At 41.3% G+C, this 23245-nt stretch overlaps 1 protein-coding gene across 1 annotated transcript in view; it reads left to right on the top strand.

The window, feature by feature from the left end:
* KCNK5 (potassium two pore domain channel subfamily K member 5) overlaps positions 1–22692 on the top strand; it is a 58998-nt gene extending 36306 nt beyond the window's left edge. Inside the window, exons 2-5 of the mRNA XM_074236850.1 lie at positions 13350–13461; positions 14137–14303; positions 14740–14908; positions 17632–22692. Of these exons, the coding sequence (XP_074092951.1) occupies positions 13350–13461; positions 14137–14303; positions 14740–14908; positions 17632–18506 (1323 nt within the window). The 3' untranslated portion in view covers positions 18507–22692. The remainder of the gene's footprint in view (positions 1–13349; positions 13462–14136; positions 14304–14739; positions 14909–17631) is intronic.
* The last annotated feature ends 553 nt before the right edge of the window (positions 22693–23245 follow it).

Below are 23245 nucleotides of genomic sequence, written 5' to 3'. Positions count from 1 at the left end.
TTTTGTCTGCTCTAATATTTTTTCAATCAATAAAAATTGCTCATTCAAACAGAATTCCTGCTTGGACTATATCTAAAAAATTAATGACTAAATCTTCATCCTGATTCATTGCTTTGATCAGAGTTCTTAAGTCTTTCAAAATTGTTTTTCTTTATAGTGGTTGTTGTCATCTTTTTTCAGTCATTTCTGATTCTTTGTGATCCCATTTGGAGTTTTTTTGGCAAAGATACTGGAGCTGTTTGCCATTTCCTTCTCCAGCTCATTTTACAGATGAGGGACTGAGGCAAACAGGGTTACTTGCCCAGGTTCACACAACTAGTAAGGTCACATTTGAACTCATATCTTCCTGTCTCCAGGTCTGGCCTATCTCCTGTGTCACCTAGCTGTCCCTTTACAGTGTTATAATTATTTAAATTGCTCTCCAGTTTGTTCTTTATCAATTCATACAAATCTCCCCAAGTATCTTTTTTTTTTTTTTTTTGAGTTTTTCTTTGCAAGGCAAATGGGGTTAAGTGGCTTGCCCAAGGCCACACAGCTAGGCAATCACTAAGTGTCTGAGGCCACTTTTGAACCCAGGTACTCCTGGCTCCAGAACCAGTGCTCTATCCACGGCGCCACCTAGCCACCCCCAAGTATCTCTTAAAAGAGTCTCACTCATTATTTGTAACTAACTACAGTAGTGTTAAATTTCATTTTTCTGACTGAATATACCTTGAGCCATTCCCTGACCAGTGAGCATCTCTTGTGGTACTTTGTAAAGAAATTTGACCTGGATGGTGGAGACTTGCTTAGAAATCTTCCCTTTACCCCTTCCTTATCCTACTCCAAACCATATCTTGGGGTGTGCACGCTACAGCAGAAGAATGAGAAATGGATCTTTTCAACCTGGACTGTTCATCTACAAAGCCTGTCCTCTTCTCCCACTGAATTTCTTCTGGAACCTGCATTTTTTTTTTTTTTTGGAGGAACTCTATCTCCCATTTTGTCTTAACTTCAGAACTTTAAAACCTTCACCCATTTTCCTTTCCACCCTCACCCTAAAGCTTTTTAGCATCATTTTTGTTAGAATATTTTCAGTCACTTCAGATGTTTTTCTTCTTTGCTTCCTTTTGGGGTTCTCAGACCATTAAATCTGCATTTAAGTGAGGTAGAAGTCCCAACAATCTTGACTGCAAAATTAGTTGTCATTTAAAAAACTCATGTACTTACCAGTGTCTGGCTTCTTGCTAAGGGCTGGAGGTTAAAACCAAGTTCTCTTGGGAACTCTCCTAGGGGATTGTGGGATTACATATATAATATAAAGATAGAAGTTTTTTAACTACTAATAATCTGCCAAGACTATCACCCTTAATACAAAAATCAAAATCGTTATTGGAATGCTTTGTAATGCACCAGATCAATTTAGGCATATCTGTTTATTTTGTCTAGTTGATTGTCTGGAGCTCTCTCTCTCTCTCTTAATCGCCTTCTTGTATATCTTCCCCTTTAGAATCTTTTGTTATTCTCTTCTCTGCCTATAAAGTGAGCCACTCTGGCTTCAGAGGGTTCACCCTCAGGGATGGTTTAAAAGAAAGGTACCTAGACAATAAAAGAAATGGAGAGTTCCCAAGAGGAAGCCTCTACTTCTTTCAAGTACCCTAGCAGAGTTAGTGTGGGTTGATGTGGGGGTCCAGTGGGGGTGGGAATTGTGCCCCCAATACTAAACCTGTTAGCAAGTTATGCCTGGGTCTAAAATTCGACTTCTCAGTTCCACTCTTCAGCTAGTGACCTGCTGCTGTCAGTTCTCTTGAAGCTGACTGAGGAGGCGGGCTTTGTGGCATTTCCTGGATGCTTCTGCCTGTTCTGACTTGCTTGGCTGGATAGGAAACTGGTCAGGCTTGGCTGCCCTGTGGCTGGAGTTGGATCAGAAGCTTCCCGGAGCTAGCTCCCATTGCCCTCATAAAAGGTGGAAAGTATCGGCACCCAGCTCTGTTCCTCTCTGTTCTGCTCTCTCTCTTCTTTGCCACCTTCTCTCATCCTCATATGTACCATCTTCCCTTCCTTTGGTGTAAAAAATGACTCGTCTCTCTTTCTTTTTCTGGTGACCTGTAGCTCAAGTGGCAGTTGGAAAATTCCCCTACGGCCTCCCTACACTCTGGAGATTCTTAAGGTCTGCTGCTACCTTCTGGCCCCTTTGCCTTCAGAAGTAAATAAGAAAAAAATGCTCTGATTGGCATTAAAAACCATTCGTAATCTATTTTTTACAACCTTATGTTTTATTCCTGTACCACATGTACATTTCTACCCAGTGACACTGGCTTCCTGGCTCTTCCATGAGCAACACACTGCATCTGTCAGGTCATTTTCTCTGACTCCGCCAGACCTGGGATGCTCTACCTTCTCTTCACCAACCACAGACTTTCTTTAAACTCCTTCTGGAATGAAAAATGGAAATGGAATGGAAAATCCCTTCTTTGACTGGAAACTTTTCATGTGTTAACTACTTCATATTTATCCTCTATAGTTGTGCTTTGTATTTATTTATTTATTTGCATGTTGCCTTCCCCACTCCCTTTAGATTGCAACATGAGCCAAGTTGCCCTCCCCACTCCCTTTAGATTGTAAGCCCCTTGAGGGCAGGACATGTTTTTTTTAAATTTATTTTGCTTCTTTTTTTTATCTCCCCCCCCCCCCCCCCCAGCATTTAGCACAATGCTGCAATTGGTATTTAATAAATATTGTCTGGGTTGATGGAAAGGGAGATTACTTCCATACCCTTAGCAAAATTTAAATTTCATAAAGCTTTTATTTTAAAAAGGGAAAGGGAAGGAATGCACATCTATTTTTAAAATTTATTTTATTTTCAATTCACAATCAAAATGAAGCATTAAGTTCCTACTCTGCTGAGTGCTTTACAAATAAATCTTTTCATTCTCTAGAAAACCTTTTGAAGTAGGTGCTATTATTTTACAATTGGGGAAAATTGAGGTAGAGAGAGGTTAAGTGATATCTACTATAAGACAGACCCTGGGGACTCTAAAGCTTCTGGCTTCTAATAAGCAAATACCAAGTCATAGACAAGTGATTTTTAGAATGACAGGATAGACTACAAGCAGCTTGAAGTGCATTTAAAAAAAAATAGTGATGCCTTTTTGAAATGAGGATGACTCTTCTTTCTTAGTTCAAATCTGCCTTCATCTGTGAGCTGTGTGTGTGATCCTGGTCAGTCTTTTCATCTGTAAAATGATGTGAAGAAGGAGATGGCAAACCACTTTACCAAGAAAACCCTCAATGGGATCAGGTAACACTGAAAAAATCTAGCAGAACAGCAACAACTATATTCAAGGTTCTATTCTATTTTATTCTATTCAAGAATAAAACAAAAGTAATTCCTGGCTTACATTCATAACTCCTTGACAAAGTGTGAAAGATAAGACCATCTTGAAGAATAGAGGATTAATTAGTCAGGGTCTGGATAGAGTTGTCCTTCTCTACCTCTTTCAGGGCTAAATGACCTCTTTGCTATTAGCCCTGAAGCCCAGAAGCATCTGGTCATGGGGCAGGTATGCTTTCCCCAAGAATATAATCTTTTCTTGCTTGATATAACCAGACCAGTGACTTGTGCAGGGGAAGGAAAGATGAAGTATCACTTGACTTCAGAAACTTAGGGAGAGAGGAGCAGCTAAGGTGGTGCAGAAGATAGAGCACCGGTCCTGGAGTCTTCAGACACTTAGTAATTGCCTAGTTGTGTGACCTTGAGCAAGTCTCTTAAATCCATTGTCCTAAATAAATAAAATTTAAGAAGAAAAGGAAAGAAACTTAGGGAGAACTCAGTTCATTTTCCCCTGGAGTCTTTCCCTTATGGTCTTGTATACTTACCCCCAGACCCCATAGTCTTTACGCACCAGCCTCCCCTGAGTCTCTTCATTTGTGCCCTTATGGATTTCTTCTTGGTCCCTTTCTCACTATACCTTGCTCCATATCTTCTTGGTTTTTCTCCTTTTGACTCTTCCTGGCCCTGCTTTTCCTTCTATGACTCCAGTGGGACTGACTCTCCACAGGGAGAGACTCGTTGGTATTAGTTTTGGCAGCTTACACATCCCCTAGCCTGGCCAGCACCATTGTGGGATATTTGCTGATTAGATTTCCCTCTTTCCCTCCCTTCCTCCCTTGCTGTATTGAGCAGCTTAGGGTCCTGGTAGAAATCAGAGCCTAATCCTGGGTCTTGCTGGCCACCCCAGTACACTCCGGGCTGTCAGAATTGTTGCCACAGGATTCAGCTGAAACAAAACTGCACAAATGAACAAGAGGAAACCCTGGCCTGCATCCTGCCCACCCCACCCCCAAGTGCCAGCTAGGGTTGGAGAACATGTGAATTTTTGGTGGGGCAAATAGAAAAGATTTTAGATGCCTTGCCTGCCTTCTCTGGAGTCACACAAACCAGGCTTATGTGCTTTGGTTTCTCCTGGCAACTGTTTCTGTAGAACTACTGGTCTTGGGTGTCTCATGTATATGGGGGTTAAGGCTGTATGAAGAGAGCCAAGCAGAATAAACATACGAGACATTTAAACCTAGGTTTCTGGGTCAAAACCTCAATTAGGGGGAAATCAAGCAAGTCTTTATGCTTAAAACCTTAGTTTCTTCATCTAAAGCCGTTGCAAACTTGTATTAGGGACTCTTCCCCCCCAAGAAGGATGCCATAGTTAGTGTCCCTGCCTACCTCTATTGGCATTGGGAAGAAGTCATGTGCTTCACTAAGTCCTTGTTTCTTCCATGGAGAAATGAAGTGTGGTGTGAGGGTGAGGAAAACATTGTTTGCCCTCTGGGTCTTAATCCCATTTCTGCTACCATCTAGCTGTGGGAATCTGTTCTGAAACTTAGATTTCAAACTTGGAGAAATAACTTTTAAAAAAATTTGTATTTAAGGGGCAATGGGGTTAAGTGACTTGATTATTAAGTGTCTTGAGGTTGGATTTGAACTCGGGTCCTCCTGACTCAGGACCTGTACTCTATCCACTGCACCACCTAACTGCCCAAATTAGGGCCAATAGAGATGAAATTATTAGACCGGGCTTTTAGGTTTGTAGAGAGGTAGTTGATATGTTATTTCTGCTTTACAGGTGAGAGTTTAGACCTTGTCTAGGGTCTAGTTTCCATAGTATTCCTAATATTATGGCTAGGATTGGGAGCTCCAATCTTTTGACTTAAGTCTAGAGTTGGTTCTGCTACTTAGACCACAGTGCCTCCCAGGATGTATGGTAGATAAAGTCCCTAGGGTCCCTTCAAGCTCTGGTGCTCCCATAGTCAATTAAGGATACTGGGGTTTCCCTCTCAGGAAAAACTAATGAGTTTCTTTAGGAAGATAACTGTAAGATATCCTGGGGGTAGCTAGATGACTCAATGGATATATTACTAGCCCTGGACTCAGGAGAATCTGAATTCAAACCTGGCCCTAGATACTTACTTTGTGACCCTGGACAAGTTACTTAACCTTATTACCTTTCCCCAACCCCACCCCTAAAAAAAGACAGGTGGTAGAGCAGTGGACTTAGAATTTAGGAAGACATGAATTTGAATCCTGCCCCAGACTCTTACTAGCTGTGTGAGTATTTACCCCCTGTAAATTGAGATTGCAGTGCCCTTTAAGGTTTATTCTTTTAGAATGTGAGCTCCTTGACAGTGGGGATTGTGTTCTTTGTGGTATCTGGCACATAATGGATGCTTAATATATACTTGTTGATTGATTCCTGCTCAAAAGCTCTGATTTGACAAAGTGGAAGGACCTGTAGGAAGTGATTCTTTCAGAGTGGATAAAGTATTGAATTTAAGGTTGGAAAGATCTGAGTTCAAGTTAGCCATGTGATTCAGGAGGAGTTAATTAACTCTTTGCTGTCTCAGTAAAATGAGGATTCCATGGTGAATCAAATGTTTGTTTGGTTTTTTTCTGGTAATTATCTATGATCTGGTAAGACACATAGAAAAATACATTTGCTGATAGCAAATATATCCCAGGCATTCTTAGGAAGACTGGGTTTGTAAGTACTGGAGAATTGGGATCAATGGGCTAGCTCTGGCGTATCATGGCAATAGGATAAATCTTATCTCTCAGAGAGGTTGAATGGACTCTAGCTAAGGTTTATGGACCCCATGGAAAAGCAAAGAAATAAGTCTGAGCTCTTTCCAGAAATGAAAGTTAAACCTAGTCTGTCTTGAAGTCCTCCATTTAGCTTTTTCCCATCCCTAGTACAATCTCTAAGCTTCTGCAGAAAATGAAAATATTGATTTGTGTAAATTTGAGAGCCAAGTTAAAGAAAGCTTTGGGTAAGTGAGACTGACTGGGCCCTTTCCTGGGGAGGGCTGCTTCTCTAACCCCAAGGCCTGGGCTGGGGCAAGGACAAGCCGTCTACAGGGTGTTTGCTTGTCTGTGGCTTGTCTCTTCCACACCCCAGTTCAACCCTCCACCCTGTCGTCTAACCTCACAGAGGCCTCTGTTACTCTCTAGGTTGGTTACCTCTTTCATTCCAAGTCAGTCTGGCGCCGTGGCATATTGAACTAAAAGACTAGTCTGAAGGATTGTGCAGCAGGGGTCATGGTGTTTAGCTTCCCACACAGTTAAAACCAGCATCTGTCCTCTATCTAAAAGTGCCTCTCAGACTTCCTTAACCTACACTGAGATTACTAGCTATAATTCCCCTAGATTGAGGCAACTGTGGGGTTTGGATGGATGGATTCCTTCATTCAGTCATACAGTAAACTTTTATTAATGACCTACTGTCAATCTAATAAAGGGTGAAAGACAGGTCTGGCCTTCAAGGGTTTGTGATCTAATGGATGGAATAGATGAACAGAAGTTTTCATTTAAGTGCTTTCTGAATATAAAGGCATGTGGCACAGAACAGCCAGAACTTGGGTTTTAGCCCTGGTCATAATTTCACTTTTTGATTGACTTTTTGACAAAGTCATTTGCCCTTTCTGGATTTCAGTTTCCTTCTCTCTGTAAAATGGTGAGATTTGATATCTATATTATAAGCAGAGAATTTCATAAAAAGTTTCCCTTGGCAGCTAAGGCAAAAAAAAAAATTAGTAATGCATCACCTTTATATGGTGCTTTAGGGTGAGTTTGGTATGAGTAGCATTATCATTTTACAGATGAAGAAACTGAGGCTCAACTCTCTAGGGTCATGCATCCTTTCTCCTAGTTCCCCATTGGAGTCTGAAACTATCTCCAAACTAACTATCTCTCCAAACTCCATGAGCATTCTTATGACATTCCCTCACCTTGACTGGGGAGCCCAATAGTAGACCCAGCACCTTGGTTGGTGAGACATCATCAGTTCCTCCCAACAATGATAGTCTTTGCATACATCTAGCTGCCAATTTTAGCCAAGGAGCTTAAGAGTTGAGTGTGTCATTTGGACTCAGGGAGGACTCAGTTGAATCCTCAACCCTATCTCTGATACGTTCCTTTGTGACTAAAAGCAAGTCATTTGAATTCTCTCATCCTCAGTTTACCAGCTTGAAAAATGGGGATAGGTCAATGGCCCCAAACTAGGTCATGGCAAGGCTCAATTGAGGTTATGTTTGCAAAGCATTTAGCAAGGTTTAAATTGGGTATATTCTAGTTCTTATGATTTCTGTTGATTGATCAAAAGGTCTGCTGTATGAATCTGCTGCTAGTGGACATACCATATTCAGTAGTATCAGCAGCTAGAGATACACATAAGCTACAGGCATAGTTCTTGTCCTTAAAGGAGCATAATCCAATTGGGGTAATATGATGGACACACATGGAATAATGATCAAGTTGAAGAAATTGAGGGGGAGGGAATTTTTGCAGACTACCAGTTTTTTAGCAATACAGAAAACTTACTTGAAAGATCATCAGGTAAGAGGATAATGATGTGGGGAACCAAAGAATCTATGACCTCCAATTTCAGCATTGCAGGGACAGAAATTCTGCCTTGGAACACTAGCTTGTGACTCAGTTTCCTCATCTGTAAAATGGGAATAGCTACTCCACAGAGATATGTTGAGTATCAACATGCCTTCCATAACCCACCTTGAAGATTAGTGAATAAATGCCTTCCTAAACCCCAAAGTTTTAGCTCCATTTGAGTTCCTATATGGTTTTTGAAAAATCAGTTAAACCTTCCTGGACCTTGGTTTCCTCATGTGCAAAATAAAGGGATTGAACTAGATATTATCCAGTTCTAGATCTGTGGTCCTTACCCTCTTATTAGATGGTATCATAGAACAAGTCTGGTCTCAGTTTCTTTATAAAGGATTTAAGCTAGATCTCCTCCTTTTAGTCCTACATGCTAGAATAGTAAGCTCCTTGAAGATTGTTATTGCTTGGGTCTGAGTCTTCATGACTTGGCAAAGATACTGGACTGGTTTGATACTTCCTTCTCCAACTCATTTTACAGTTCAGGAAATTGAGGCAAACAGGGTTAAGTGATTTGCCTAGGATGTATATCTATTCTTGTCTTTCTGTCTTCCTTGCCTAACACAGATACTTAATAAAAATGCTTGTTGAATTGAATTTCCTCAAGACCTATTGAAAGACTCCTTCTTCCTTTGGAGTCTCAGGATTGACCATAACCTGAATGGGGAAGCTCCCTTACCCCAACATAGGGTCACTTGACCCCAGGTCTCATGAGAATGAAGACATGTGAGGCCCCTGAGAGAAGTGACTGCTTTGTGGGACCAAAGGTTTCCAGGGACTCTCTCATCCTCGACCCCCTTCTGAGGCCTGTCAGAACCACAAATAAAATGATAAAAATAGGAATAAGGACAGCAAATGGATCTATACCAGCCTGATAAGGAAAGGAACTGAAGGATTATAATAACAAACTAGGAATGTGTAGAGGAAATCTGGCCCAATTACTGGGACCTGGCTCGGATAAGGAGCCAGGTCCCCAAGGATAAAGGAATCTACCAGTTTTTTCAGTCCTTCAACACTTAGCTTGGAATAATCAAAGAATCATCAATCTGATCGTAAAAGGAACGTAACAGGTCATGGAATCCAACTTCTTTATAAAGACAAATCAATACCAGAGAGTTTGTGACTTAGCATAGGAAGCTTCAGAGCCAAAACTTGAGCCCACATCTTTTGACTCTCAACCCAGGGTTTTATTGGTTTTCTTCAGTACCATGTTACTTAAGGGTAGGGTCTTCAGTGGTCTCCCCCAATTCCCTTTATTTCTTCCCTTTAGTGGCACTAATTATCTCTTTCATTCACTCAAGATCTCTGGGCTCTCTCATCATCACACTTCCTCTAGTTCAAATAGGTTACAAGGAAATAATCAGAAATTCATTTATATTAAAATGTAAATTACTTGCTGAAAGTTTAAAGCATTATTCCTCCTAGGTGAGATATATATTTAAACTGAAGACAGTGCCCAAATCCAAAAGGAGTAAAGCTTAGCTACCAGATTCTAAGGCATTTTTCTTTGAGAAGTAGTCAGGGTGGTACAGAGGAAATCCCATGAACAGCCACCTATCAGATAAGTGAGGTGGGTGAAAAAGATCATGGTTTATCAGATTTGGAATTGGGAGATCCTAATCTAAAGGAAGGGTGACCTCAGTGACTTACCCAAAACTAAAATCCGTGTTTTTTTCATTATCCAGTACTCATTCTATTAAACCCTTCTTCTTCCTCTTTGGTATGACCTATTCTAAGTGATCTCTACTATAGACCTACCTCTGGTGCCTCTTCATAGCCTTGCCAGTGGAGAGTACCAACAGGTCCCAGCAAGCTAGAAATACAGGCCTTGTAGTGGAATGTGGGTGTGTTTCTCATCCAAGTACCAGCCTAGCTCATAACCAGAAGCTTGGCCACCTGATGATAGATAAAGAACTTATTCAATACTGTGTTTTAGATACTGTGCTATGTTCTAGGTTACAAATAAAAGAGAAAAAGACAACTTAATCATTTTAATGAGGGAAAGACAACCTAAAAAGGGAAACTGCAAAACAAGGGAATCAGTAAAGTAGGGGGTAAGGATGTCCTTGGGGATATGACTGGATGATAAGGAAGTGAGAAGTCCCTAGAGTTAGCAGACTCTTTATCTGGATTTTGAACTAAATAAAAGTAAAATTAGTGCTGCTATGAAAAAATAAGTTAGAAGCAGAGCTGATAGTAAAGGTACTTTAGTAAGTCCAGACCAGTGACTGACCAGTCAGAAGAGAAGTCTGCTGGTGGAAAAATAGAGAATGTGAAAAGTAATCAATCTCTGACATTAGCAGGAAGACTGTCTACTAAAATTCTTTCAAACTCACCCATATCAGTGAATCCACATTGATTCAACTTGTTGGTTCAAATGATCAACACTTTCCTATCTAAATATTAACAGATTATTTGTTTAAACAGCTATTTTCCTAGAACTCAAACACACCAGTATGTAGTAGCTTGGGGAATGGAGAGAGAGAGAGAGAGAGAGAGAGAGAGAGAGAGAGAGAGAGAGAGAGAGAGAGAGAGAGAACGAGAACATTAAACTATCTCTGATTTTTCTGATCCTTCTCCAGTTTTGTTTTGTTTTGTTTTCTGTTTCCTTAAAGGTCACTGGTTCTTTGGTCATATTTGCCAAGTTCTCTGAATCCCCTAAGTTGTAAGTGTTCTATCCTGGAGACTTAAATTAAGGCTATCTCCTTACCTGTCTTGGGCTGCAATTCTCTCTTAAATACATTTGTTCAACCCCTTCCATCCTGAAGATCCTCCTTGATAGAAAAGTAGGAATTCCAAAGTTGAGCAGTTCTGTTTTCTCCCTATTATGTCATTTGCCTCAAGCATTGCACTTATCCCTCCCTCTCTCTTCCATGTATGTTTAAAATATTTGTTATTAAAGTATATTAATAACATACAAACATAATCTGACATTAATATATAATAATGTCATAAAAGGCAGCTATAGGGGGTTCAGTATAGAGCACTGGGTCTGAAGTCAGGAAGTTCAGATTATAGATACTTACTAGCTGTGTGATCCTGAGCATGTCATTGAATACTGTTTACCTCAGTTTCTTCAACTGTAAAATGAGCTGGAGAAGAAAACTGCAAATCTCCCTTTTTCCCTATCCCTGCCCCGTCTTCCTAACCATTAGACATACTTAGGAACTGAGCAGTTGACTCTCTGTAGAAGAATGAATGATAAACACTGCTGATAGCCTGTTGGGACCAACATATCAAATTGGAAAATTCCTTAAAGAACAGACTGTATCCATTTACATGGATTCCCTCACTGTATCTGTAAACTTCACATTCCCATCCAACAAATCCACCCTTTTGCTTTTTTCCCCCATGCACGTCAGTGGAGCTGGAGCTGACATAAGCTTGGGGTGTGGTGGTGGGAGAAGCATGATAAAGTTCTTTGCGACCTCATTCTGCACCCTGAATTCTATATCCCTCCTTCTTCCTCCCCTCAAACTCTGCCTTTTCCTTTGTTGAACTTCCTGATTGATGCTTTAGCCAGTCTTTTGTAGACTGAGCTATTTTATTTGGGGATGGCTTAAAAGAGGAAAAGAGGAGTTTATATCTTGAACCCCTGGGATTGGAGTTCATCATAGACCTTGGTTGATCTCTTTCCATTTGGGACTCATCCTGCAGGGTTGGCATTCCATTGCTAGTGGTAGCCAGGTGGTGCAATGAATAGAGTGTTCAAATATGACCTCTTGCTGTTCAGTTGTTTTTTTTTCAGTTGTGCCCCTCTCTCTGTGACCACATTTGGGGTTTCCTTGGCAAAGATATGAGAGTGGTTTGACATTTCTTTCTCCAACTCATTTTAAGGCAACTGAGACAAACAGGGTGAGGTAACTTGCCCAGGGTCATTCAGCTGGTAAGTATATGAGACCAGATGCAAACCTGGGGAGATGAGTCTTCCTGACTCTGGACCCCATTCACTATGCCACCTAGCTGCCCCCCCAAAACTGCCTCAGACAAGTGGTAACTCTAACCCTGGACAAGTCACTTAACTGTATCAACCTCATTTTCTCCATCTATCAAATGGAGAGAATAATAGCACCTTCCTGCCAGGTTTCTTTTGAAATAATAATTGTAAGACATTTAAGTACAGTATCCACCATAGTGAAGGAACTATATAAATTCGAGCTATTGTTATCAAAGAAAAATGATTTGGACTAAGTTAATATCTAAGGTACTTTCAAACTCTAAATTCTATGATCTTTCTAGATATTCCTAAGCCTTTCTTTCCTCCTGTGCCAGAAGCAAGGATCTCCTAAGTTGCCTCTCACCTACATCTCCTCCATCTTATCAGGACCTACTTCTGAACCTCCCTGAAAGACAAATACCAGGTCCTCCCTCCCAGACCCTTGCCCCAGTAATAACTAGTGTGACAGCTCACTAATTTAGAGTGCCTTCAGCTTTACAGAGTGCTCTCCATATGATTTTATGATGTAAAGCTTAAGATCTCCCCATTTAAAGATAGGAAATTTCAATCCAGGAATGAAATCACTGGTCTGTCCACAGTTATTTTATGTGTCAAAGCGATGAGGTGTAGGAAGATCAGTTGATTTGTCCAAGGTCACCCAGGTTATGGTAAATTTCAAAGATGGAATTTCTTCTTTTTTTTTTTTTTGGCATTTAAAAAAAAATCATTTATTTAAGGCAATGGGTTTAAGTGACTTGCCAAAGGACACAGGCAATTAAAATTAAGTGTCTGAGTCTGGATTTGAACTCGGGTTCTCCTTATTTCAGAGCCAGTGCTCTATTCATTGTGCCACCTAGTTGCTCCCAAATTTCAAGGACCTTTTTAGCTGATATCTGGACTACTATCCACTGGTTGGTCTCTGAACCATAATTCTTTCTGCAATCCAGTCCCTCCTTCACTCAGCTACTAAAGTGACCGTATCACTTCTCTATCCAATAGTAAACTATTGGTTTCAAATCCCTTCCAGAATCAAATGTAAAATCAGCTGTTGCTATTCAAAACCCTTTATAATCTGAGCACTTCCTCCCTTTTTTGAGTTTTCTTCTACTATACTTGCCCATCCTCAGCAGTTCTTTGGGATCCAGTGATTTTGATCTTCTTGCTGTTTCTCCAGGTATTTTCACTGGTTGTCCCCTATACCTGGAATTTCACCTTCTACAGAGTAAATTCTCATCCCTCTTTATGCTAGTGCCTTCTCTCTAGTGATTATTCTCCATTTATCCTGACCCAATTTATCATTGTAGACCTGAGCTAAACCTACCGGCCTTAAAGAAAAGTGATGAAGTTCTTTAGCAAAAGAATGCTTCTAGATATCAAGGTCAGGACGCTCTCCCTGAAAAGCTCTGTCTGAGCCTGGTCTCCCTTTGTCTCCCTCTTCCTTGTCTGAATTCTCAACATTTTGCTCTCTCCTCTCTCCTCTCCCCCCAGATTGTATCTGATGCTGCTGATCAGGGTGTGGCTATCACTGGAAACCAAACTTTCAATAACTGGAACTGGCCAAATGCTGTCATCTTTGCTGCCACAGTCATCACCACCATTGGTATGTCATTCTGTGTGTCGGTGCCAATATGAGCCTCCCATACCTCTTGTCTTCCTGTTTCTTGGGGATTCTCCAAAGGTATACATTCATCTCTATCCTGTGTCCTGAGCTCAGTCCTTAGCTTGTGGAAGGACCAGGCAAGGTCTAGTAGCTCTTAATCACCAGACAAAAAGATTAGTCACCATTTGTCCTTTTGATGCCCTCTGGTGCACTTTAAGGAAAGGACTTTTCCCAGAGTGACTGACACAATTCACAAGGAATTACTGAACCTCAGCATGGGCCCTTGCTTATTTGGAAGGCAGAGCTAAGGATGCTGTCCCCACCCTCTAAGAGCTCCCGTGATAAATTAGATGTGGGTAATTTATCAAAATAAATAATTAGCAGCAGGTGTTGAGATTAAATCTTAGCCAGAGATTCTGATTGACAGAAGGATACATGAACTGTATAAATCCAGGAAGGCTTGAGTGGGCCTAGAACTATTGGGGGGATTAGGAGGAAGAGAGGGATACATGTATCACTCAGTTCATAGCTGGAGCTGATCAAGTCTTGGAGTCTTCTCAAATTAGTTCATCTGTTCCTGCCATATACCCATTCCTCTCAACCTTCCCTCACCAAATTCTTTTATAGAAAGGAGTTTTCTTTTTTCCCTGACCTTTCTTATTTCTCCTTCCAAAGGTTATGGAAATGTAGCCCCCAAGACCCCTGCTGGGCGCCTTTTCTGCATTTTCTATGGCCTCTTTGGGGTTCCCCTCTGCTTGACCTGGATCAATGCCTTGGGAAAGTTCTTCGGAGGACGGGCTAAGAGATTGGGGCAGTTCCTCACCAAGAGGGGTGTGAGTCTGGTATGTATACTCCTTGGGAACAGTGACCCCAGGTCTTATGAGTCTGGTCTCTTGGCTGGGGCATGACAGGGGAGACCAATCCTATTGCCATTTCCTGCTCGAGCTGTGAGGAGTACCCACACCCACCTCCCCAATTCTAAGGCACTGGAAAGAGATCATAGAAGGTCAGAATCCTTAAAATAGTGTGGTGAAATTCCTTCATTTAACAAATGAGGGAACAGAGACCTGGTGATAAAATTCCTTTCCCCTGGAGATGTGGGATTTGAACTCAAACCTTCTGACTCTAGAATTAGGAATCTACCATCCATGTTGTGAGTAGTTGATGAAAAGGGTTAACCAATGACCCTCTCATGGACCAGCCTAGGAGAAGTCCCATCAGAGAGTACTGGAATTTGTCTCCTAGATTTTGAATAAACTGACTTCTATCTTTAAACAGAGGAAGGCTCAGATAACATGTACTGCCATCTTCATCATTTGGGGGGTGTTGGTGCACCTGGTGATCCCACCCTTTGTGTTCATGGTGACTGAGGAGTGGAATTACATCGAAGGCCTCTACTATTCCTTCATTACTATCTCCACCATTGGCTTTGGAGACTATGTGGCTGGTGAGTAGGAACCCCCCCCCCCCCTTTCTATTCTGCTTTCTCTCCAATTCTTCCTTTGATTTCTTCTCTCTTTCTTCCTTCCCTATATCTTACCCATTTCCCTATTCAAAGTTTCTTTTAGCTTTGTCGTTTTTCCTTATCCTCTTCTGCCTCTCTCTTTTCTCTTTCTCTCTTCATTTCTCTCTCCTTCCCCTATTCTGATAGCTGGTTGGACAGATTCCCTACTCCCTTCTCCCTCTTCCTTTCTCTCATTCCCCCCCCTTTCTTCCTTTGATACCCCCTTCTTCTAACTTCCTCCCTTTCCCTCCCCTTATATCAAACAAAATACTGGGCCATCTAGCTGATATGCACCTCCTCCTCTTCCTAGACTAATCCAGATTGATGACAAAGCTCTGGGCCCTTTGTCTCAATAGTAAATCTCTGTAGTACCTGCCATCCTCCCCTTCTTCCCTGTAATGTACTTGACCCTTGTCTTGTACAAAACACCATTTTAATCTTATCTGTTTATTGCTTATTTTTCTGAATTGAGTCTCCATTTGGTGCTTATCTCTTTTCTTTGTAACTAGGTAGACCTCTGAACTTCTTCTAGTGTAAGCACCTTTGCACAGGGCTATTATGTAGAACACTAAGGAGGAAGACAGGAAAGAAAAAGGGAATATTCCATACCGACTTTCCTTATAAAAGTGTAGATGGCCAGGGTGATAGGAATAGGTCATCTGAGTCACAGCTTCTACTGAACCTCAAGAGGAAAGTTCCTCAGAAGGCAATTAGTCCAACCCATATCCAAATAGGAATTTCCCCCCCACCCCACAGTGTCCTAGATAATGCTTAATTTATCATCCAGGTTCAGGGATCAGGGATGAGTACTAAGGTAGAGGAAGCTCAGAGTCACTGAGTTTTGCTACTAGAATGGATCTCAATTTTGAATTTGTGCCAACTTGAATTTATTTCATTTGACTATGTATGATTGTGTCACTAGTCACATAGCAAAAGATCTTTGTACATAGTAAATCCTTAAATACATGCTTGTTGATTGTTGCAGACATTTTGTTTTTGTTTTTTGGAAGAGGGGAAGAATAAATGCTTGGAAAAATGTTTTTAATTAAAAAAATTTTTCATCATTCAGGGAACTTCATCCCTTTTCTGGAGAACCTTGAAAAGGAACCATGCTCAATCTGTGTGTGATATGCACTCATTGGAAATAGGAAGGACCCTTACACATTAAATAGATATTAGCATGTTCAGATGCTAGGCGGAAACCAAGGCAGTGAGAAGGGACTTGGAGCAGAGGGTCAACAAAGTCAAGTGTAGGTTAATTAGAAGGAATGTGTTGGAGTCTTCAGTCATATCTTGAAGGAGGTAAGGAGCTTAGGAAGAGGTTTGTGGATGGATGTGAATGTGATAAGCCAGAAAACCTCCAGAGAAGCCTTCTGCCATGTTAAGAATTGATCAAAAAGAACTGCAGAGTATAGGAGACTCAAGGAGGAGTACTTAAAAGGAGGATTACTAGTGTGGGTTGTGTGAGAGGAGAGGTTCTTGTTAAAGAATGGTTTGAACTAGATAATTATTTTCCAAGATAAATATAGCAAGAAGATGATGGCATTTTTTTACATTTATGTAAATCTCTTTCATATCTGACTTTAAAAGAAGACACTTAGACTCTTCCATCTCCTTCTGTATTCAATCTTTTGGGAAGTTGTTTTGGATGAGATATATGAAGAAAAGATTCCCACAGATAGGTAATTGGAAGAGTATTTTAGGTAAATTGGAAGGAATATTTTAATAGGCAAAAATGTTTAGTGATTCTGACTTTCAGGATCCCCTGAAAATGTTTCATAGTTTGTACTAGACAGTTTCTGGTGATCTTTCCAAGTCTAAAATCTGTGAATATGCAGGACTTTGCTCAGGTGCTCAGAATAGAGATAACTTATCAAAAAATTTTTCACATTCTTGGCTTTGGTTGAGTGGAGAACAAAGACCAAGTTGTTGTGGAAGTTTGGGAAGTTTATCCATAGATTTTCATAATCATTTTGGATTCAACCATATCATTTGACTCACCTAAATCCTAGGATGCTCAGGCATGACTTTTAGAATGAGAAAATTCTATAAATTGAAAGTGGAAGGGACACAGGAAACCTTTGTTCACGAAGCTGCCAAAGCCTTAGACAAACCCATCTTTGTGTTCTTGTTTCTAACTGATGAACCTATGGATGTAAAGTTGGTTGAGGCTTTATGTGCTGAGTACCAAAACAATTTGATCAAGGTTGAACATAACAAGAAGTTGGATGAATGGGTAGGCTTAGGTAAAACTGACAAGAGTGGGAAAATCCCATAAAGTGGTTGGCTGCAGTTGCGTTGTTGTTAAAGACTTTGGCAACTCAACCCTGTAGTCTCATATCCTCTCCAATTTACTACCTTCCCCACAAGTATGTAAATTTCTTTTTTTCTCCCTTATGAATGAAAAGTGGAATTTTGATCTGTGGAACTAAAGATATTCAGATGATATAGTGAATTGGCACTAAACTTGATATCAAGAAGACATGGGATCAGATTCTAGCTTTGTAACTCTAGACAAGTCACTTAAACTCTATTTCAGTTTTCTCAAAAAGGGAAGGTATTGGACTTGTTGGTCTCCAAGGTTCCTCCCAACTCTTTTAAGTTATAATCTAGTGATAAGGCTGACTTTTTTTATTTAACCTTTTTGACTCTATCTCTTCTTCCAGGGGTCAATCCTGATGCCAACTACCATCCTCTCTACCGATACTTTGTAGAATTATGGATTTACCTAGGATTAGCCTGGCTATCCCTGTTTGTGAATTGGAAGGTGAGCATGTTTGTGGAAGTTCACAAAGCCATCAAGAAACGTCGGCGGAGGCGGAAAGAGTCCTTTGAAAGCTCCCCCCACTCCAAGAAAGGCCTACAGATGGCATCCAGTGGAGGGGTCAAAGATGTCAATATTTTCAGCTTTTTATCCAAGAAGGAGGAGACCTACAATGACCTTATCAAGCAGATTGGGAAGAAGGGTCTGAAGACAACTGGAGGAGGTGGAGAGAGAGCAGTGGGTCCTGAAAGTGTAAGGTCTGCTCTCCCAGCTTCTCCTGTGGGTCCAATGGCAATCTATACCAAAACCCGTGTGCCCAGCTATGAAGAGGTATCCCAGACACTTAGGATGAAAGGCCATGTGTCAAGGTCTCAAAGTGGGGAGACTGGAGAGAGTTCCCCCAGTGATAGCACCAACACCACCTCAACTGTGTTTGTCAACCAGCTAGACAGGATCAGTGAGGAAGAGAGTGAAGCCTGGGATGCCCGGGACTGCCGCCCACTGATCTTTGAGAATGCCAACATAACCTTTGTGAATGAGGAAGGAGGCCTCTCAGATGAGGACACTTCTAAATCCTCTCTGGATGACAATTTAGCTGGGGAGGAAGAGGAGGAACCGGGAGAGGGGGAGGAGCCCGGGGCAGAGATGCCACTGAATCTGGGAGAGTTCCCATCCTCTGATGACTCCACTTTTACCAGCACAGAATCTGAACTCTCTGTGCCTTATGAACAGTTGATGAACGAATATAATAAAGTGAACAGTCCCAGAGGCACGTGAGACCCCTCTTTCTGCCCCTTACGTGTCCCACAAATCCTGTGGCCTCTTGCTTCCCTTCATCTCCCTTCAGGGGTATCCCGTGGCTGAGATTTCTGGACCCTCTGGCCAGATGCCACCAACCACACATACCCCCCTCACTGCCTGACCACTTTGAGATTGACTGATTCCACATGCTTCCTTGATATCATGGCTGAACAGATACGATCCTGAAGTTGGAAGAGATTCGGTTCCTGGAACTTGGTTTTTTTTTGGGCTTTTTTGATTGTTTCATTTTGTTTTACTATATTTGTAATTTTGATGGTGTACAGATGATAGTGGGGCCAAACAACATCTATGAATGAGTTGTTTGACAGGATCTCCTATCCTGGAAGGACCCATATAGAGAATGCTTGATTTTAGTATGGTACCCAGCAGTAGGACTCATATCTTAAAAGGCAGTGCACTAGAGACAATCTGTCCTTGTCTTCAAGACAATTTAAGGTCAATTTGGGGATTCCAGATCTCAACACAATGTGAGACAATTAGTGGAACAAGATAAAGTAAGGGTGTGTGTGGGGGGTAAAGTGGTATTACAATGGAAGCTCAATACAATAGGTTAAGAACCCCCCATTCTAATGAGAAAAGGGCTGTTAGGGGTTTGGAAAAGGTGAAGATTGACTGTCCAATTTAGAATCCGAACTAAAACACTCCCAGACCCATGGTCCCTGTTGCCAATATTTTATCATCACAAGCTAAACCAAGCCTTCCCCAAAATGGCCCTTTGTGAATTCACTGACAGTAGTGTTGGGTTAACTAAGTCTTGGATCACCACGGATTTCCCTATTTTGGATTACTTACCCGTTTTGGGAGAAACAGATGGACCAAGATAAAGGGCAGTGTGGAGTAGTGGGATATAGGCTGAATCTGGAGTCAGTGTTAGCCATTTAGGTACCTAGGTGACATTGGACAAATCATTTCCCTTCCAGTTTCATTTTCATCATCTGTATGATGGGACTAATGAAAAAGGAATTATGTATGGAATGGTTTAAGAACCCTTCCAGCCCCATGATCCCCCAAGTGTTTTCCTTATAACTTTGGCTTTTTTGGTTGTCTTAGCTCCCCTCCTTTGTCTTCTTCTCTACCACCACCACCTCCCCAATCCCAGAAAGAAATGATGAGGAGAGAAGAATCTGCATCTCCACTTGCTTCTTGCTCCCTCCATCTCTGGCACTCCGACCCTTGTATGTCCCACCCCCAGGGATTTAAATGTTTGCTTCAGTGAATGGGGAAACCTGGAATCCATTTCAAGTAGCTCTTCCTATTTGGAAGATCAGCTTGAAGTTTTTGGTAGAAGAAGAGGACCTTGGGTCTTATCTTTAGCTTTCTGTATCCCAAGACCTTCCTTTCTCTCCCCTTTGCTGTCCCATGCCAGTGAGTATTTAGTTGGGGAGGCCAGAAAACAGATGGGCTAGATAGACCAAAACTCTTGGATTAATCTAAAGTCTCTAGATGACAACATACACTCCATACTCCCTGGAATTTAAGTGCCCTCAACAGAATGTTATTACCCATCTCTCCAATGCCCCCTGTCTCTGAAGATCCTAACTCAGAGTCTGGTTTCTGTCAGACATTTCCCTAGAGCAAAGACTTTCATGACCTTTTTCACCTCCATAGTATACCTTACCTGCATTTGATGAAGTGGAGAAGTGGAAAAATCAGAGGAGGGGGAGCACTGTTCAGATCTCCTGGTCTCATTGATCTTGGCTCCATTTTGGGAAGCAATAAAGTGCATATTAATAGGCTTGGAAGGAATGTAACTTCCACAAACTGGAATCCCCAGTTGCTGTTTTTAATTTTTTTTAAGAGGATGGGGAAACCTGGCTAGAATATAAAATTGTAAAGAAAACTATTCCCCTTACTGTTTGGGGATGGGGGGTGGTGAGGGGAGATGATAGGGCTGACAGTGTCTGTGCAATGTCTCCCTGGGACAGAACTCTTCTGCTCTCTGTGGATAGTTTTTTTTTTAATTAAATATTTCTTAAATAATTTTTTTTTTGCAGTTTTAAAAATAACTATATCTGGAGTCTGTGGTTGGCTACTGATGGCATCTTAAATCCAAAAGAAAGAGGAAGGTTTGGGTTGCCCTGAGAACCCATCTGACAAGTCAGTGAATCTTAACTTGAATGGAAAGCAATGGAGGGAACATTCCTGCCCTCCTCCTTTCCCCATGGCTCAGTCCTTCTAACATGTTAGGAGATCGAGTGATATGTACAGCACTTTTAGAGAGCCGTCTAGGCTGCTTTGGTTTTATTTTCCTCGCCCTGGTTACTTTCCAGGGCTAACTTTTAGTTCTTAACTCTGTTTGAAACTGGTTGATTCAATTTTCCAATCAATCACCCACAGATGCAAAGACCCAGAGGGGCTTTGTTCTCCCAGGTTGATATGTGGTGGGAGGCAGTGTCTTGTAGTGGAAAAGTGGACTTGAGAATCTGAAGAGAATCTGGGTTCAAATTCTATCCTCAACACTTAATTCCTCTGTGTGATCCTGGGCAAGTGCTTTGGACTCTGTAGCTCAAGTTGATCAGTAAAATGGGGTTACTGTAAATGGGGGCACTACCTATCTCACAGGGTTGTTGTGAGGAATGTGATTTTTTTTGTAAACCTGGAAGCATCATAGAAATATGAACCATCTTGGGGGGGGGGGGTGAATGGGCTAGAAACTCCCTGATCTGTGGATCCTCAAATGCCACCCCCCATCTCCACCCTCAATTCCAAGTGTTTGAGGGGGATGGGAAGGAGTGTCCTCATCTTTTCATATGATTGATAATTATGGCATTTTCTTTGTTTTATGGTCTCATCACCTTGCCTATCACTGACTGCCCCTGGAATCTTACACACTGTATGTAAATATTGGCAGAGTCAATGTCAAGTGTAATTTATTTTAACATTTTTTCAATAAAAAAAATGAGATGGAGAGTTAAGCCTGATGTTTGCAAATTGGGGGGGCAAATGGGAAGGTTGGGAAATGAAGGAATGTGAATCTATAGCCAGAAACAGGTGACATCTAAAGGGAGCTAAGAATTTTAGGAAACTGGGAGAGCTTCTGGTTGTCAAGGGAAAGCAAAATGAAGGTGTGGTGTGACCAAAATGTAACAGAATTGTACACCTACTATGTTTCCTGAAAAAGACCTGGCTTTAGCAGGAGGGGTGCACATGCCCAAGTTACTAATATTAAGTGTAAACATGCATGAGAAAAGTAAGTATTAAATCATTTTTTCACTTAGAGAAACCAGAGAAGGCTACTTGTTTGAACTTGGCTCAAAAACAACCTGTACAGTAAGAATAGGGTAGGACTGATGGGTCAACTATTTAATGAGCACCTACTATATCAGTATCTGGCAAATCAAGAAAGAAAGCTTCCACCTTTCTGGAAGAGATGAGCTAAATTGTGTGTTCAAAAAAAGATGGAATTTGGCAGACTAGAGATCAGGGAACTAGTAGAGGATAATAGTTGTATAGGAAGGTGAAGCTAAATGATGAAGTATCTCAGAAATCTAATTATTAGGATCGATCCCATTGACCAAGGGGAGCCCTTATTAATAATTGAGCAAGGCGGGAGAGATCAAAATGGTGTTTAACAAGTTCCATCTGCCATCACACAAGATGGATTAGAAGAGGAAAAGACTAGATACCCAGAGACTAGCTAGGATTATATGACATTAATTCAGGGGTGAGTCACCCCTATTTTTGCAGATGAGGAAATTGAAGTGTGGGAAGTTATGACTTGCCCATGATTGCCCATGATCTTTGGGAAGAGATGGGAATAGTACAGGGACCTGTCCCAAATGGGATTAAATTCAACAGCTTTTATTAAGCATCTACTGTAAGCCAGATACTTAGGCAAAAGACAAGAAAACAAGCTGGGCCCTAAGGAACTAAAAAGATGTTGCTAACTCATTTGTATTCCAGTTTAAAGGGAGGGCATTTACTGCTGCCTGGGTGGTGCTGAGTTCTTGGGTAAGATTGGGAACAACCACGTTGTGGTCCTTGCCTTAAGAGAGGGAAGAAAACACACCTGGGTTCTCTCCACCTCTCTTTGTCCAGATACCAATTACTTCTCACCCACACTGAATGTCTGATATCTCTGTATCTCTCTTCCTTTGTCTTTTTGTCTCAATAAATTATATTAATGCTTTTTGTTGTTCACCAGTCATTTCTAGATATTAACCCTCCCCACCTCCTGCCCAATGACAGCAGTGGATAGAACACTGGCCAGGAGTCAGGAAGACTCATCTTGAGATCAATGACCTTAAACAATGTGACCCTGGGCAAGTCACTTCACCATGTTAGCTGCAGCTTTCCTCATCTGTAAAATGAGTTGAAGAAGGAAATGAAAAAACACTCCAGGAAACTCCAAATGGGGTCATGGGACATCTGACATGACTGAACAACTACACTACAACAAAAAGAATCTGTCAGGTCCAACCTTAGCAATCAATACCATAAAATAAATGGAAAGAAAAAAGGAAGGCAAACAGTCAGTTTCTTTCCCTCAAAATAAGATTGTCTAGTCAGGTCATTCATACACTGTTCTGGACACCTATCTGTAGAGCAGAGGACGGAAAAGGCAATCCTTCCCTTTGAAGAGCTCTCCATCTGGTCAATAGATTTGGTTTTTACCCTCAAGAAATTCTGTGGAAGTATATGGGAACTGGGGGAAAATGGAAGAATCAGAAAGTCAATAGAGAAGCTAGAGATAG

Source organism: Macrotis lagotis, chromosome 5 (assembly GCF_037893015.1).
Source record: "Macrotis lagotis isolate mMagLag1 chromosome 5, bilby.v1.9.chrom.fasta, whole genome shotgun sequence".
Taxonomy (NCBI): Eukaryota; Metazoa; Chordata; class Mammalia; order Peramelemorphia; family Peramelidae; genus Macrotis; species Macrotis lagotis.
The sequence above is the reverse complement of the archived record's forward strand: the minus strand, read 5'-3'. Positions and strand labels throughout refer to the sequence as shown.